This window comes from Centroberyx affinis, unplaced genomic scaffold (genome assembly GCF_046629955.1).
Source record: "Centroberyx affinis isolate AG114_WGS23_722 - 3 ecotype Tasmania unplaced genomic scaffold, CSIRO-AGI_Caff_v1 ptg000955l_1, whole genome shotgun sequence".
Taxonomy (NCBI): Eukaryota; Metazoa; Chordata; class Actinopteri; order Beryciformes; family Berycidae; genus Centroberyx; species Centroberyx affinis.
In genome coordinates, this window is record NW_027279529.1 from 34,331 (window position 1) to 50,287 (window position 15,957).

General features: G+C 41.9%; 1 protein-coding gene across 1 annotated transcript; it reads right to left on the reverse strand.

Annotated features, from left to right (window-relative positions):
• Positions 1-2,256: 2,256 nt before the first annotated feature.
• LOC139646199 (myosin heavy chain, fast skeletal muscle-like) lies at positions 2,257-15,597 on the reverse strand. Its single transcript, XM_071522136.1, has 38 exons — positions 15,394-15,597; positions 15,117-15,260; positions 14,266-14,422; positions 14,137-14,164; positions 13,934-14,048; positions 13,680-13,772; positions 13,528-13,591; positions 13,339-13,437; positions 13,030-13,133; positions 12,806-12,944; positions 12,573-12,691; positions 11,826-11,975; positions 11,576-11,746; positions 11,203-11,489; positions 10,992-11,076; positions 10,784-10,871; positions 10,583-10,700; positions 10,386-10,509; positions 10,147-10,283; positions 9,748-10,003; positions 9,385-9,627; positions 9,130-9,306; positions 8,900-9,045; positions 8,722-8,812; positions 8,252-8,641; positions 8,042-8,168; positions 7,828-7,946; positions 6,735-6,931; positions 6,461-6,644; positions 5,823-5,988; positions 5,439-5,563; positions 5,039-5,347; positions 4,497-4,700; positions 4,131-4,256; positions 3,203-3,373; positions 2,894-3,094; positions 2,675-2,806; positions 2,257-2,290 (listed from the first exon to the last, which is right to left on the reverse strand). Exons 1-38 carry the CDS (start codon positions 15,595-15,597, stop codon positions 2,273-2,275), a joined length of 5,808 nt encoding a protein of 1,935 aa, XP_071378237.1. The 3' UTR covers positions 2,257-2,272.
• Between the last annotated feature and the right edge of the window lie 360 nt (positions 15,598-15,957).

The window sequence follows — 15,957 nt, forward strand, 5'->3', positions numbered from 1 at the left end:
TGATCCATCTGCATTTCAATTTTTTATTCCATTCACCTGCAACTTGCCCCTTCCTGAAGCCAAAAGAGAAGCTCTGATGATAGAACTTGGAGCTTGGAGCTTAAGTGAAAAGGATGTACTGGTTTTCTGTCTGTGAAAAGGAACAAATAAAAAGTGAGCAGAGAATTACACCTACATTGATACTACATTGATGAAGACACTACAGCCTTGCTTAGACTGGGAGCCACTATAGGAGTCCGTGGTGACACAGAGTACGTCTGAAGCACACAAAATTGTCAATAAATCAACTAGATCATTTTATCTCAGTGATACACACGAGGACCTACAGTATATAGGAAGGGTCAAGTAGATGTTACTCACATAGATCTTCCGTGCTGCATCCTCCACCTTGTCATGCACATCAACATTCTTCACTGTTACAGCCTCGGAGACATGAGGAGTCAGGAAGAAGCCTGGATCTCCATAAACAAACGTCACATCAAGCGTCTATTTTTTTTCCGCTACAATTACCTGAATGTTTAAATAATTGTACCAGTAGTACTTTAAACATGATCACATTAGTCACTTGCAGTAGTTTAGTATAGTGAGTAGCACTCACTATACTAATGGTTTTCACAGTGACTTTACCACGTCTCTCTTCTGAATGTTCCCCTTGACATAAAACTCTGAAGCATCAATCACACAGTAGATTGTTTTGGCATCAAATGACCTGTTCTGAGCCTCGACCCTGTACTCCTCTTAACAGCTCAAACATAAAATGATGTGACTTTAAAACGACCATGTCACAGCTAATTTACCCTAATCCACAACTGTTGAAGCAGATGTGCATATCTCTCAAAATCTCAATATCAGACATCACTTACCGAGGTCTTCACTTTTTGTCTTGTAAATATTTCTTTTTAAATATTACAGCCAATCAATGACCATTAGATATGAGGATTAATAAGGTAAAATAGTCAAGAAAATTAACATTAAAAATAACATTTAAGATTTAGCATTCATTTGATGAAGACCAACCAGTCTCTTAACAGTTTCATTAGTAACTGAAAGGACTGCTTTTATTGAGTTAATTTGGTCCAGCAATTCTTTGCAAAAAAGACTGAGCCAAACCTCTGATCAGGTTTGTGACATATCGCATTATAGGCTTATATTCACATTGGATGTCAAAGTTGTGAGACTGGTTTTGAGTCATTAATAGTATAGATACTGTATAGTGTATATTATTATAATAAATAGTTGTCTCTGGAAAATATATACTGTATGACACATTGAAAAACTGTGCAATGCATTGTCATTCATGCTGTACAGATAATTTTCCTCTGAAGAAATTACATACAAAAATTAAATTACATTTTTTGAATGATTGGTGGTTTTGGAAAACACTTTTTTAAAGTGTACAATTATTTCTCACTTGGCAACCAACAATCAATTGCTAATTAAGTTTGTTACTCAATATGCCTTTTATTAAGGTAGAGACCTGGTGATCGAAACAGAAATCTAATTAAAACTCTATGTAATCCTGCAGTATGGAAGACATGCAGATGGGTATTATACTTCCATGTCAGGCTTAAGTTCCAGTCTGGCTCTCAGACAATTGAAATTCCTGTTATGATGAAGACTTTGAGACACAGAGTATTTATGACTGAACCCCAGAAAAAACAAAACAAACCAAACAAAAAAAAACTGCAAATATGGAATACCTCTGTCTAGTCTAGTATAGTAAACAAATAGCCTCAATGAAAGGAAATGCTCTGCTGCCTTTCTGATCGGCCCAGGTTATTTTATGGTTATGGGGCCTAATTGTGGTTAATCCACTGATCTCATGCTAGCTTTAGGTATCGTATGTGCATGACTGACACTGCAGAGGAGCCTATTTTAGCCCATAATATAAATGTCAGCAGGCATTCTGCTGAGGATCTGCCCTGATCTCTGCAAACACCAGAGTTTCTCAAATTAGACTCTTTGTAGTAGGAACCAAATATCCATCCATTTATGTTGTTATTTAGATCAGTCAGCCTATTTTCTTACACAACAGCTGTAGGATAACCATCTTTCTGTGGGTCACCGGAAAATTTGACTGGGATTTTTGGTGGCTCATTAAACTAAAGAGTGAGTGAATATAATATGGGAGCAGATGTGAAGAAAAATTCCAGACAAAACGTATGCTTCACACCACTTTATTGTACTACGGTTTCACAACGGAACAATAAGGTTTGCTAACTTCAGTGAGGAACGTGCATAGTGGATGTGCAGTGAGCCATCACCTCAAGGTCTACTCAGATTCAGCAGGCTGATAGGACATAAGGGAAGGAAAGGAAAGGAAAGGAAAGGAAAGGAAAAGAAAGAGGTATCTGAATAAACTGTACCCTTTCAATTTTCAGTTTTCACACAGTAAACTGGAATAAGCCACATATCACATATAATATATCAAATCACAATCACTCATCCAGGTCACTCAATAAAATTTTACAACTGGATCCATAATTCAGGAGAAATGTTCCGATCATAATTTGATTGTCTACTTTTCTCTTTTATTTCCCAATCAAACAGAAAGACAAAATAAAATGAACTGTATTCATCCTTGAGGGGGAAAATTGGGCAAGAGGGAGAATGAGACTGGAGAATGAGGAGAACGACAAAGAAAACACATTGGAATGATCAGAATGGATATTACCTTTCCGGCGTCCCTGGTCTTGGCTCTCATCTTGCTGACCTGGGACTCGGCGATGTCCGCCCGCTCCTCTGCCTCTTCCAGCTCATGCTGCACCTTCCTCAACTTAGCCAGGTGAGTATTGGATTGCTCCTCCTGCAGCGATCAACCCAACCTTAATAAGTCCTAGTCATCATCAAAAACAGCATTTGGTTTTCTGTCAGTCAAAAAATGTGATCTTACAGCTTCCTCATTCTGCCGTTTGTAGGCCTTGACTTTCAGCTGCAGCTTGTCCACCAGGTCCTGCAGTCTCAGAATAGTCTTCTTGTCCTCTTCAGTCTGATAGGTGAGCTCCTTGACCCGCCTCTCGTACTTACGGATTCCCTTGATGGCATCGGCGCCTCTCCTCTGTTCGCTCTCCACTTCTCCCTCCAGTTCACGCACCTACAGGAGAATCGAAACCCCAAAACCCGACTCCAGCTGTTAAGATGTAATCAACTTTATTTAGTTCTCAGTGATGCTATGTTAATCTCATATAAAAGGCTGAGGTACCCGAGTCTCCAGTTTCTGGAGCTGCTTCTTGCCTCCCTTCAAAGCCAGGTTCTCAGCCTCGTCCAGACGGTGCTGCAGATCCTTCACCGAGGCCTCCAGGTTCTTCTTCATCCTCTCTAGGTGACCGCTGGTGTCCTGCTCCTTCTTCAGCTCCTCGGCCATCATGGCTGCCTGCATTTACACAGCAAAACAACAACACAGAAGGGCACTGGTTTCCACTAGGCAGCTAAACAGTGCCAGCTGGGGCTTACGTTGCATTCCAGAGATGTCAAAGTCAGAATTTCCGGCTTCCTACTTGGAAAAATGCAATGGAACAGCCTTTTATGTTGGAATTCCAAGCAAGTTAGTTGGTAGCAAGATTTCTCAACCCTGATGTTTCCTAGATGCAGTTATCTGATGTCACATACTACTAACCCAACATGGCGGCATACACTGTTACATTACTTTTAACATGTTAAAGTTCTATCTTTAACATTGCATGGCCTTAAATCTATCAAAACACCTGTGTGGTAAAACATATACATATATTTGAAATGCAAAGTTACTAAAGTTCAATGCTCCTAGCTAGCTAGGGAACATTACTGGACAAAGAACATTTTGCAGATGCCCGTGTTTCTTCCCTCGTTTTTTCCAAGCTGGACCACTGGAACACACAGCAGTTGTAATTACGACCTACCAGCTGGGAATTTCTGAATTCCGACTTTCAGTGGAAGGCAGGATTACTCATTGTTGACACCGAATTTAATCACAGCAATAGTTATGTTATTCTTCTTACATGTTATTGCAAGTGGAGTTGTGATTTGTCATCTGGTCAAATAACCAACTAGTGCAAGCCGCCTTGACCCCACCATTCCCTAACATGCATACATTGGATAACGGGATCAAAATCACTGGAAATAGCACAAGACGGAACATGTATGATATTTACATCAGTGATAGCCTTCTTGGCCTTTTCCTCTGCATTGCGAGCCTCTTGGATTGCATCCTCCACCTCACCCTGAAGCTGACTGACATCTGCATCCAGCTTCTTCTTGGAGTTGAGAAGGCTGGTGTTCTGCAACCAAATGAGTTAAGAAACTGTAAATAAAAGGACTTAGTATACTTCACACAATTGTGCTTACAAAGAGAAAAAGTGAGTAATCATTGAGTCGCTGGCATTGATCAACAACTCTATCAACCCCCCGCAGATATACAGTATTAGGGCCATTTTGTGCTATGGGACAGTAAAAATATGTATTTCCCCTTTAAGATTTAGATGGCCTCAGTTGGCATGCTTTCTAGTGATGCTGCTCACCTGGGAGTGCAGTAGCCCCACTCTCTCACAGGCGTCAATCAGCTCCTGCTCGGCCAATTTGCGGCTCCGTTCGGTCTGCTCCAGAGCGGCTCTGAGCTCCTCCACCTCTGCCTGCAGCAGGGTGCTCCTGCGCTCCGCCATGGCCACTTGCTCTTTCAGATCCTCCTGGCTACGCAGGGCCTCGTCCAGGTGAAGGGTTTGTTCCTGGGGTGAGAAAGGAAAAGTAGGAGGGTTCGACCAATCGTTATTTGACCATTTTCAAGCCGAAAAAAGTGGATGGAAATGCCTTTGAAACAGTGTTTAGACCATCATGGGACACTAAAATTCTCCATTGAAACCCAAGGGTTAGCAGCTCTTTAAACTCCCACCCCTTAACAGTAGGGAGAACTATGGGAAACATTACTAACTTAAATGTCATTGCGGGTAGATTGGTCATGGTGGAACCACCATCATATCAGATGTGGACAAAATGACTGGTTGATATCCAGTATTTAGGGAACCTCTGCTGTAAATAATTCCTCTCATTGCAGTGTTTTTATTACTTTGAGGTGCGCTTGGATGTTCCTCAGCTGCTTCTGGGCTTCGGTGGCCTGCCGATTGGCATGGCTCAGCTGGATCTCCATCTCGTTGAGGTCAGCCTCCATCTTCTTCCTGATCCTCATGGCATCGTTCCTGCTGTGTATCTCGGAGTCTAATGCCGACTGCATGGTTTCAACAGTGCGTTGGTGGTTGCGCTTTATCTGCTCTATTTCCTCATCCTTCTCAGACAGCCTGCGATCCACTTCTCCTTTGACCTGAGTGAGCTCCAGCTGGATACGGAGAATTTTGGTTTCCTCATGTTCCAGAGAAGCCTAGAATATAGATAAAAATAAGCAAAATACATCAATAGCAAATTATAAATGTAATAGAAATAATTTGAAAGCAACAATCTCGTTGAGTTACCTCAGCCTCCTCCAAAGCAGACTGGATCTCTGTCTTCTCAGTCTCAGTTTGTTTCTTATTCTTCTCCAGCTCATGGATGGCTTTGCCATTTTCCCCAAGTTGTTCAGCCAGATCAGAGATTTCCTCTAAAAAAAATGTATCATATTTCTTCAATGATGGGTCAAACAAAAAAACATCATAAAACAGGATTTGCATATGTTAATTCTAATGTCAAATAGTACAACTCTCAAACTATAACGTTGTTGTCTCTGTGATGTGAGCAAGCGATAGAACCTGGATTGTTGCCTGAACTGTCCCAGATCACAGATCAGAATATATGGGAATTATGACCCAGGATGAAATTTCCCTTTAACAAATCGGTATCACATTAGGTAATGTACATACGTTGCAGGTTCTTATTCTCTCGTTTGAGGACCTCTAGGTGCTCCAGAGCTTCCTCATAAGAGTTCTTCATTTTGAAGAGCTCAGTGCTGAGGGAGCGAGACTCTTTCAGTGACCCTTCCAGCTCAGCCTGGCTCTCCTCAAACTTCTGCTTCCATTCTGCCACAATCTAAGGAAGATTCAAAATATTTTGGTGGCAATTAAAATTTTTATTTATTGAGGCAAGATCCTCTGCAAGATCCTTTTTTTGCTGACGTTGCTGTGGTGTTTTTGCGCTGCACTTCCCACAGATCACTCGTCAACAGTGTGTTCAGTACTGCAAAGTCTTTTTCCTTGGATTTTCTGTTAGTAAAGTCTGAGTTTCTGTAGGTGGCACTCTTTTCTTTGTTTGTTCAGCCATGGTGGCTATCACTGCTCATGCTAACTACCCAGTTCTTCTTCTGTTTATTCCAAATATACCACTGTTGCTGCTGCAGGAAATTTATAACGCATCATTTCCTGTGCACCAGGTGTTTAAAATAAAGCAAATATAAAAGCTTTCATGAACCGGCTATAGGTTGAGTAACTATTGGGTTATATCAATCGACAAAAGAGAGTATCAAAATAGATGTTTTAAACTAAATTTGCAAGGTGTCTGTTACCTTATCAAAGTTTCTCTGCTTTTTATCCAGGACAGCTGCTTGTGCATTTGCCCTTTCCACGTCAGTCATGAGATCCTCCACCTCTCCCTGCAGCCTCTGCTTGGTTTTCTCCAAAGACGAGCACTTGGCACTCACAGCCTCGATGGCCTCCTCAGCATCCTGCAAACGCTGAGCGAGCTTTTTCCTGAGGAGAGAAAAATTAGGTTTATGTTAATGTAATGATCATTTTGAATATCGCAAAAATAATATCTTAGTATTTAAAAAAGAATCTCACTTGGCTTCCTCCAGTTCATCGGTGCGCTGGATGGCATCAGTCTCATACTTGGTTCTCCACTGGGCCACCTCACTGTTGGCCTTGGACATTCCTCTCTGGAGCTCGGCCTTGGCCTCCTGCTCCTCCTCAAACTGCTCCCTCAGCAGATCACAGTCATGGCGAGCAGAATGGAGGGCATGGGCAAGGGCATTCTTAGCCTGTTTTAGAGGCAGATTGGAGTTTTAGTCATACAATTATTTCTCAGAGGCAGAGCTGCTCTGGAGGCAAAAATAGGCTGATTGGTTGAGTTAAACTTAGATCTTTGAAAGGATGCGCCTTCCCAGTATTTTGTTTGTGGTGCTAAACCAAAGTCATATAAGTTCCAACGACAGGACAAAGTTCTTCAGGACAAAGTTGACTAATCTCAATTTCACCAATTTATTCTGGCCATGTCAACAAACATGCTAACGTTTCGGCCTAGTGACCTTCATCAGAGCATGAAGGAAAATGGAAGTCATGTCATTTATATACAGGAGTTGGCAGGTGATTGGCTTAAAGGGTCACATGGTAATTAACTTCCTGAGGTCACATATCATCAGATGAGTCAAACCTCAATGAATGGAGCCAAAGAATACAGTTTTTCTAGCTAAGTAATGACTGAAAACCAGTGAAAAAGGCAAGGGGAATAGGTAATATTATGAAGCCTTGCGCTCTTGCTTGTAACTGAAAAAAAAAGCAATCTAGCCAAGTTATCTAGGTGACCTTCCAAGTTAAAATTAGCCACACTAGCCGCTAACTAGGTAAGCTAGTTAGCTAGCTGCTGGCCTTCCAACATCATGAATGTGATGGTCATCATGAGTGAATAAAAAGTCATTGCCATTCATATTTTTTTATTTATATTTTGACCAGAGTTTGACCACAAAAACCCTTTCTTTGACTCCACACATGAAGTTTAACACAACCAATAAGATTATTTGAACCTGGCAACTGAATTAAGTATTTCCCTATTCATTTGCAAAGGGCAATCTTAATATGTGAAGCTTACTACTACTACTAAGGTTGTTACTTGCTGTGTTCGTATTCATGGTTTAAAGAGTGCAGTAATTCAACAAACCTTCGTTTCTTCCTCAGCCTGCCTCCTCAGTTCCTCAATTTGTTGAGTGAAGGCAAGCTTAGCCCTTGACATTTGAGAGAGTATTGCTTCTTTCTCCTCAAGAAGACGAGAGAACTCACCTAGTCCAGAGGTATCAGGAAAATAAAGTTAAGAAAGGTGTTTGACTCCAGAAATCATTTAAACTAGATTTAACACTGTATTCTCAACTGCATACCATTTTCATTCTGAAGTCTTGCCCTTTGAGCATTTATTTCAGTGATCAGACGAGTGTTGTCATCATGTTTTGTCTTGAATTCACCCAGTTGGTCTTCCAGAGAGTGACACAGTTTCTCATAATTAGCCTGATAATATTAATAAAAGAAATGTTGTTATATGTATGATATATTAATTAATTAATAATATTTTGTATACAGCTCTAGCTCACCTTTGACTTGACCATGGCCTCTATGTTGCTGGACAGGTCATCAGTCTCCATCTTGTACTCACTCTTCTCCTTCTCCAGCTTCTGTTTGACCCGCTGCAGGTTGTCAATCTGCTCTCCTAGCTCGGCCACAGTGTCGGCATGTTTCTTCCTCAAAGCTGCAGCGGTGGCCTCGTGGTGGAGAGTTGACTCCTCGAGGTCTCGTCTCAGTTTCTGGAACTCGGCCTCTCGCTTCTTGTTCACCTCGATCTGAGCAGCGGTGGCTCCTCCGGCCTCCTCCAGCCGCTCGCTGATCTCCTCAAGTTCCCTGGAGAGATCACACCTCTGTTTTTCCACCTTAGCCCTGGCGACGCGCTCAGCCTCGATCTCCTCCTCCAGCTCTTCAATGCGCGCCTGGGTAAAGCAACATACAGGAGTTGATTGTTGATTTGCAGTAAATTTTAATTTAATAGCCAAACAGCTTTTCTACGTACCTGGAGCTCCTTGATCCTTTTCTGAGACTGCACAGCCATACTCTGCTCATCCTCGATTTTGGATACAAGTTGGCTGAATTCAAAGTCTTTCCTGTTATGCAAAACCATGTGATTAGAGCATACTGTGTAAAGTACCTATCAGTATGTTTCACTGCACCAACACTGCACCAATACATACTTTTTAAGGCGTTCCTCCAGCTGCTGTTTGTCATTTTCTAGATCCATCATGGATTCTTGAATTAGTTTCAGATCTCCTTCAAGCTTCCTCTTGGCCCTCTCTACATCCATCCGGATCTTTTTCTCTTGTTCCAGAGAACCTTCAAGCTAACACATTGAAAAGCACCTTCACAGTTACATTATACAGTATATTATACTAAGATTTCAACAAGGCAGTAGCTTTAGACTCACATCGTCAACTTGTTGCTCCAGCTTGACCTTGGCTTTGGTCAGAGAGTTGACTTTGTCTTCCTCTGCTTGCAGGTCATCCAGTGTCCGTTGGTGGGCCTCCTGGAGGGCCGACTTCTCCTTAGATAACTTGCCAATGGTATCATCTAGAGTAGACATTTCCTCAGTCAGATTCTTCACCTGAATGTGCAGCAAAAAATAGCATGTTAGTAAATGCTTAAATCTCTTATATTCAGATGATGTTCGGAGGACACACACCTTGTTTTCAGTGGCGTGTTTTTCTTTCTCCACTTTAGCCAAGGTGAGCTCCAAGTCATCGATGTCTTTCTTCAGCTCAGAGCACTCGTCCTCCAGCTTCCTCTTCTTGGCGGTCAGCTCAGAGTTAACCTCCTCCTCATCCTCCAGTCTCTCACTCAGCTCTTTGGCTTTGGTCTCCAGCAGGATCTTGCTCTTTATCAGGCCCTCACACCTCTCCTCTGCATCTGCCAGGCTCTCACTTTCCTGTTGCAGCATTTAATAAAATGCTCAATTAGCATTTGTGAAGCATATTACTACTCTCTTATGACAACATGACACGTCAACAGCAATGTTATCTGCAAACAGCATGTTCACTCCACTCACAGATTGAACCTGCAGACACAAGTCATTCTTCTCCTGAAGCAGGGAAACCATTTTGGCTTCCAGCTCCCTCCGCTTGGCCTCAGCTTTAGCCAAGTCGTCCTTACACTTGGCAAACTCCACTTTCATGGTGGCCATCTCCTTCTCAGTCTCAGCACTCCTCAAGAGTGGCTTGATCTTGAAGTAAAGCTTCATCCACGGCCAGTGTTTGACGTTCATGAAGGAGCGAATGTTGTACTGGACAATGTAAATGGATTCTCTGTGAAGCAATTGTTTGAGTTAATTCTTAGCTCTTAGATTCAAAGCAATCAAGTGAATTTTTATTAGTTATATGCATGTTTACTTTGAAAACAGTGTATCTTTAATAGTCTATGGCCATCAAATTCTACTGTCTGTGATTACCTCCTCTCCATCATTTTCTGAAAGTCCCTCCTCTTAAGGAAGCCACGACACAAGGCTTGTGTAACAGTGATGAGAGAGGCCAGTTTGTCATCCCTCATCTCTTCTAGAAGACCCAAGAGCCCTGCTTTGAAGAACACCTACAAGAAATAGAAATTTGGGCTCATCTTTGGATACCTAAGGACACTAATTCTATAATCTATGACAATAACAGCAGGTCTATAACATTCAAAATAATTTACCTTGGTATGCCCAAACTTATACTGCGTGTGGTCCACATCGATTGACCCCAAGAGCTTCTCAGCAGCTTTCTTGTTGTCAATGAATTGGCCGTCAGGGATCACACTGGCATTCAGTACTTTGTACCTAGAGAGAAAATCTCAAACAATTAAAGATAGGTTTTGTGGTATTTTTCACAAAGGTATTCTGTGCTATTTACCTTTGCTTGAAATCCCCGTACTGTATTCTACTTGGAAAGCCCTTTCTGCAGATCCTGATTCCTTCCAGCACACCATTGCATCGCAGCTGATGGATAACCAGCTGGTTCTCCATAGCCCCTAAGGTCAGCCAGAACCACATTATAATCGAGCCGCTTAAGATACAGCCATTTAAATTGTTTAATATGACATTGTTGAAATACCTGGAGTTTTAGTTTCATTTGGAATCAGACACCTTACAAAATGAGGATGGGTGCTTCTCAGATTTGTCATCAGCTTTCCCAGGTTTTCCTGTTCGGGATTATCAATGTCATCACTATGTAACACAAAGTCACAACTGCTATCATTGCTTTATCATTTGTAACAAAATATTCTTACACATCATTCAATATTATATCACACTTCAACTACCCTGAAGAGGGCTGACACTGTCTGGAAGGATGAACCCTTCTTCTTGGCCGCTTTCTTCGTAGTTCCACTGCTTTCTACAAGAGCAAATATTTTCATCTATGAAACATTTATAAGGCTGCACAGTAGGACCTTGAAATTAACTTTTTTTTTTTCAGAACGATGACAGTCTCCCACCTGTCTCACGTTCTTACCATCAGATGAAGAATAGCTAGAATAGAGGAACGCCAGCAGCTTCAGGCTTGCTTTCTGGAAGAGCTGGACTACAGTTTCATTCAGCGGATCCTTATTCTTGTCTAACCAGCCAGTGATGCTGTAGTCCACAGTGCCAGCGTAGTGTACCAGGGAGAAGTGAGCCTCAGCCTTGCCTTTGACAGGCTTGGGCTTCAGGAAGTTGTTTGATTTGCCAAGATGTTGGTCATACAGCTTGTTTTTGAAGGTGGTGTCTGACGCCTTGGGGAACATACACTCCTCTTCAAGGATGGAGAAGATGCCCATTGGCTGTTGAGGACGGAGAATGAAGAATTTCTTTTTAACACAAAAAACACTCAACAACTTTGTGTAATACCATCTCTGTATAAACTAACCTTTTCAATGAGCTCTATACAGGCAGCCAAGTCCATTCCAAAGTCAATGAACTCCCACTCAATGCCTTCCTTCTTATACTCCTCTTGCTCCAGCACAAACATGTGGTGGTTGAAAAACTGTTGCAGTTTCTCATTAGTGAAGTTGATACACAGCTGCTCCAGACTGTTGTACTGCAAAGGAAACCAGTTAGAGCGTTATCTAATTATTAATTATGCATTTCAGTAAACACGCTGCTTACTGCAAACTTACATCAAAGATTTCAAACCCAGCAATATCCAAGACTCCAATGAAGAACTGCCTCGGTTGCTTGGTGTCCAACATCTGATTAATGCGAAGGACCATCCACAGGAACATCTTCTCATAGACAGATTTGGCCAAAGCACCAATAGAATTGTAGACCTGCAAAAAAAACCCCCAAAAAAACATGCTCCAATGAGTTCACCACACATTTGGGAAATAAGACCTTTAAAATAAACACATTAGAAGAAAATTATATGATTGTTGAAATGTTTGACTTGTAGATTATGTAAATGAAAAATGTGGTTTTTACAACCAATTTAACTGCAAATAAAGGTCTGTATTATACAAATCTGAACAAATCTTTTATACCTCCAGAATACCTTTAAAGCACACATTCAGCATGTCCCATTATAGCTACACCCAGCTGATAGAATAGGGTCAGACTACAGCAGCAAAAAATAGATCATTTAATTTGTCATTCAGAGATCTCATCATTAGGTTTTCATAGTATTTTTGATTCAATATATGTTCAGTCTATAAGAAATCACTAAAATTCTATCTCTCCAAAATGACACCATGGGGCTTTAGCTGTATGATTTCATCAACCTCCTTGCCAATATAAGCAGTTTCTTGAGGTAAATATAAACTTATAAGACACAGTTATAACAGTTACAGTTATAAGAAGTAATATGAAATTCATGCTGTATTGTAATGTAATTTGTTGTTTTACAGCACTGTATTATAACAGAAATATACCTGCTGAACAGTCTGCCCTTTGGTGACATATTCATTCCCAACCTTCACTCTGGGGTAGCACAATGCCTTCAGCAGGTCTGCAGAGTTTAGACCCACCAGGTAAGCTGCTTTGTCAGCCACTGAAACAGGGAAATAGCAAATATGACACAATTATTAAATATTTTGCTTACAGTGCAGTGAAAGAGAGAGCAAAATACCAGGGCAGAATCCCAAAAAATGATGCTCATATCTACCCTCTGTCCCATCTGGCTCTGCCTGCTCCTCTCTTTGCTTCTGCTTGAACTTCATGTTCCCATAATGCAGCACAGCGCCGGTTAGCTTGTAGATGCCAATCTTCTCCTCTCCGGTGAAGCCGAGGATGTCAACAGCGCTCTGAAAGCGCAGCATTACAGGGCCGAGTTGAGTCACAGAGCGTGTTTGCCGGGAGCGAAAAGAAAAGATTAAAAACGTGACTCACATCGGTGGCCATCAGTTCCTGAGTGTCATCGATACTCGCCACGCTGATTTCCCCTTGGCTGATAAATGGGTAGTCGAAGGGGTTGGTGGTGATGAGAAGAGTCTCTGGATTGGAAAATAACGTGCCACAAAAATCCAGGCTTTGCAACGAAAACACACTGCATACCCCGTCACTTACAACACATCAACTTTGTTTCAGATGAATTGAAACAGACATCAAATCTGTGTTGTATTGAGTGTTCCTTTGAAGAACATGTGGGACAAATATGACTGACATAACACTGAATAAAACGCTTTTCCCATATGTTACCTATGAGCTCAGGCTTCTTGTTGGACATGATCTGGTAGAAAATATGATAACTCCTCTCTGCAGCCAGCTGAAACGTCACTCTGGATTTTTCCAGCAAATCTACCGAAACAAAAAGAGATGGGGGGTAAACGAAAGATTCTAACAACTAAACATTACATGACTCTTACATGACATTATATTCAAACTCACACGTTTCAATATCAGCGGAAGCCAGTTTTCCTGTGGTTCCAAAGTGGATTCTTATAAATTTGCCCTGAAAAGGAAAAAAACTTCTAACAATCGAAGAAACAAGATGACAAATCAGGAATGTGTAATAACAAAATCTCTGTCTCTTCACTCACAAAACGAGAGGAGTTATCATTTCTGACGGTCTTGGCATTTCCAAAGGCCTCCAGCAATGGGTTCGCAGAGATGATCTGGTCCTCCAGAGTCCCCTAGAGCAACAGAAAGAACAGGTAAAAATTAATTAATTCACTCATAAATTCACTCATCTACTCCACTTTCTGATGAGAGGCTTTTTTGCTGCTCGTTAGTTGATTTTAATTACAAATGTCTTCATACAAACACTGTTTCCTCGAAAACAACAGAAGCTCACGTGTATTTTGCCAGCGGCGCCAACATCCTTCTTCCTGTCCCCAGACACTGCGATTGTCGCAAAGTACTGGATGACGCGCTTGGTATTCACAGTCTTCCCCGCACCGGATTCTCCCCTGCAGAATAGCAAAATACACACCAGCAGCTATTTATCTCCTCTTTCATACAAAGTATCTGTGGCATTTTCATCACTGTGCAGCTTACGTGATGAGGATGGACTGGTTTTCTCTATCTGGAGGAGACAACACAGTCATATTAGAAAGTTGTCATGCATTGCCTCTAAGTTAATACAATACTGAAAACATTAATACAATGTTCCCAAAGACAATTTACCAGTAAGCATGAACTGATAGGCGTTGTCGGAGATGGAGAAGATGTGTGGCGGAGCCTCCTGGCGCTTTTTGCCCCTGTAGGCCACCACTACTTCCTGGTTGTACACTGGGAGCCACTTATAGGGGTTCACAGTGACGCAGAACAGACCGGAGTAGGTCTAAAATAAAAGATAAAAAATGTCGTTTTGGCTCCTGTTGAAATACAATACAGTAGAGCTGCAACGATTAATCGATTTGAGTAATTTTTTAAGAAAAATAAGTCAAAATTCTCTGATTCCAGCTTCTTAAATGTGAATATTTTCTTGTTTCTTTACTCCTCTATGACAGTAAACTGAATATCTTTGGGTTGTGGACAAAACAAGACATTTGAGGACGTCATCTTGGGCTTTGGGAAACACTGATCCACATTTTTCACCATATTCTGACATTTTATAGACCAAACAACTAATCGATTAATCGAGAAAATAATCGACAGATTAACCGACAATGAAAATAATCGTTAGTTGCAGCCCTACAATACAATAGTATATAACACTTCCCAACAAAGCCAAAGAATAGTAGCTGCACGAGGAGTGAAACGGAGAAAAATGATTTTAAAGTGCTGTATATAGCATTTAGGGGTATATTTATTGTTGATATGAAATCTGAAACCCTAGTCTTGACCTTTGACCTTTAAAATGCATAAAGAGTAGTTACTGCTGTTTGCCTTTGTTGCAGATGCGTTTCCAACATCATACATCACACTCAGTAAGCCTCTAATGCGGGCCTACAGCACTCCTGCTGGATGCAAGACAGGCAGAGGCTCTCTGACATTGTCTGGGAAGATCATCCACTAAACGCCGCATCGCTCACATAGATCATCCACGCTGCGTAGCGCTCTTTGAGGTTGTACAGCACGGAGGCCTCGTTGAGGTGGGTCATCATGGCCATGTCCTCGATCTTGTCGAACTTGGGTGGGTTCATGGGGAAGACTTGGTCATCCTTCACTGTTAAAACCTGTAACGGGGAAGAGAGACGTGCCCTTCACCAGCTGAGCAGGGGAAAGCGAACCAGCCAGGACTAGCTCATGTCGTGGAAGTCATTTTTCCAGCTGATGGAGGAAACCAGTACAAAACCACAGCTACCTTACCTGTCCTGCATCAGTTTTAACGGATACTTTCCCCCCCTCTTTGCCTTGGAGAGTGCCTTTGACGTACAGCTCCTTCGGCTCAGTGACGAACACAGCCGTTTTGGCATCGAACGGCCTGTTCTGGGCCTCGATCCTCTCTCGTTCCGGCTTCCTCAGGTACGGGGCGGCCTCCCCAAACACTGACATCTCAGCGTCCGAACTCATCTCTGCAACGCACCCCAGAGGGGACTGCAGCGTCCAGGGGTTAAAGGTTAGAATAGTGTATCTGATGTGTGACAATATGGTAATAACTGTAGGAATCTGCATTTCAAAAAGCTTCGTTTTAATCAGAATCAGCTCTTACCTCCCTCGGACACAGAAGACTTGCTTGTGAATCTTCCACTTAAGAGATGCCAGAGCAGAAAACGAGCTGAAATTCTACCAATGAAGGCGTTGACCCTTTACTCCTTTTATAGGGTGCCTCTCCCTGCATTGGGAGAGACACAGCAAACACCTATATTTAGGTCAACCCCCCCCCCCTCTTAACGAATGTGGGTGGGGAGAGGTGATGATTTCGGTATGTGA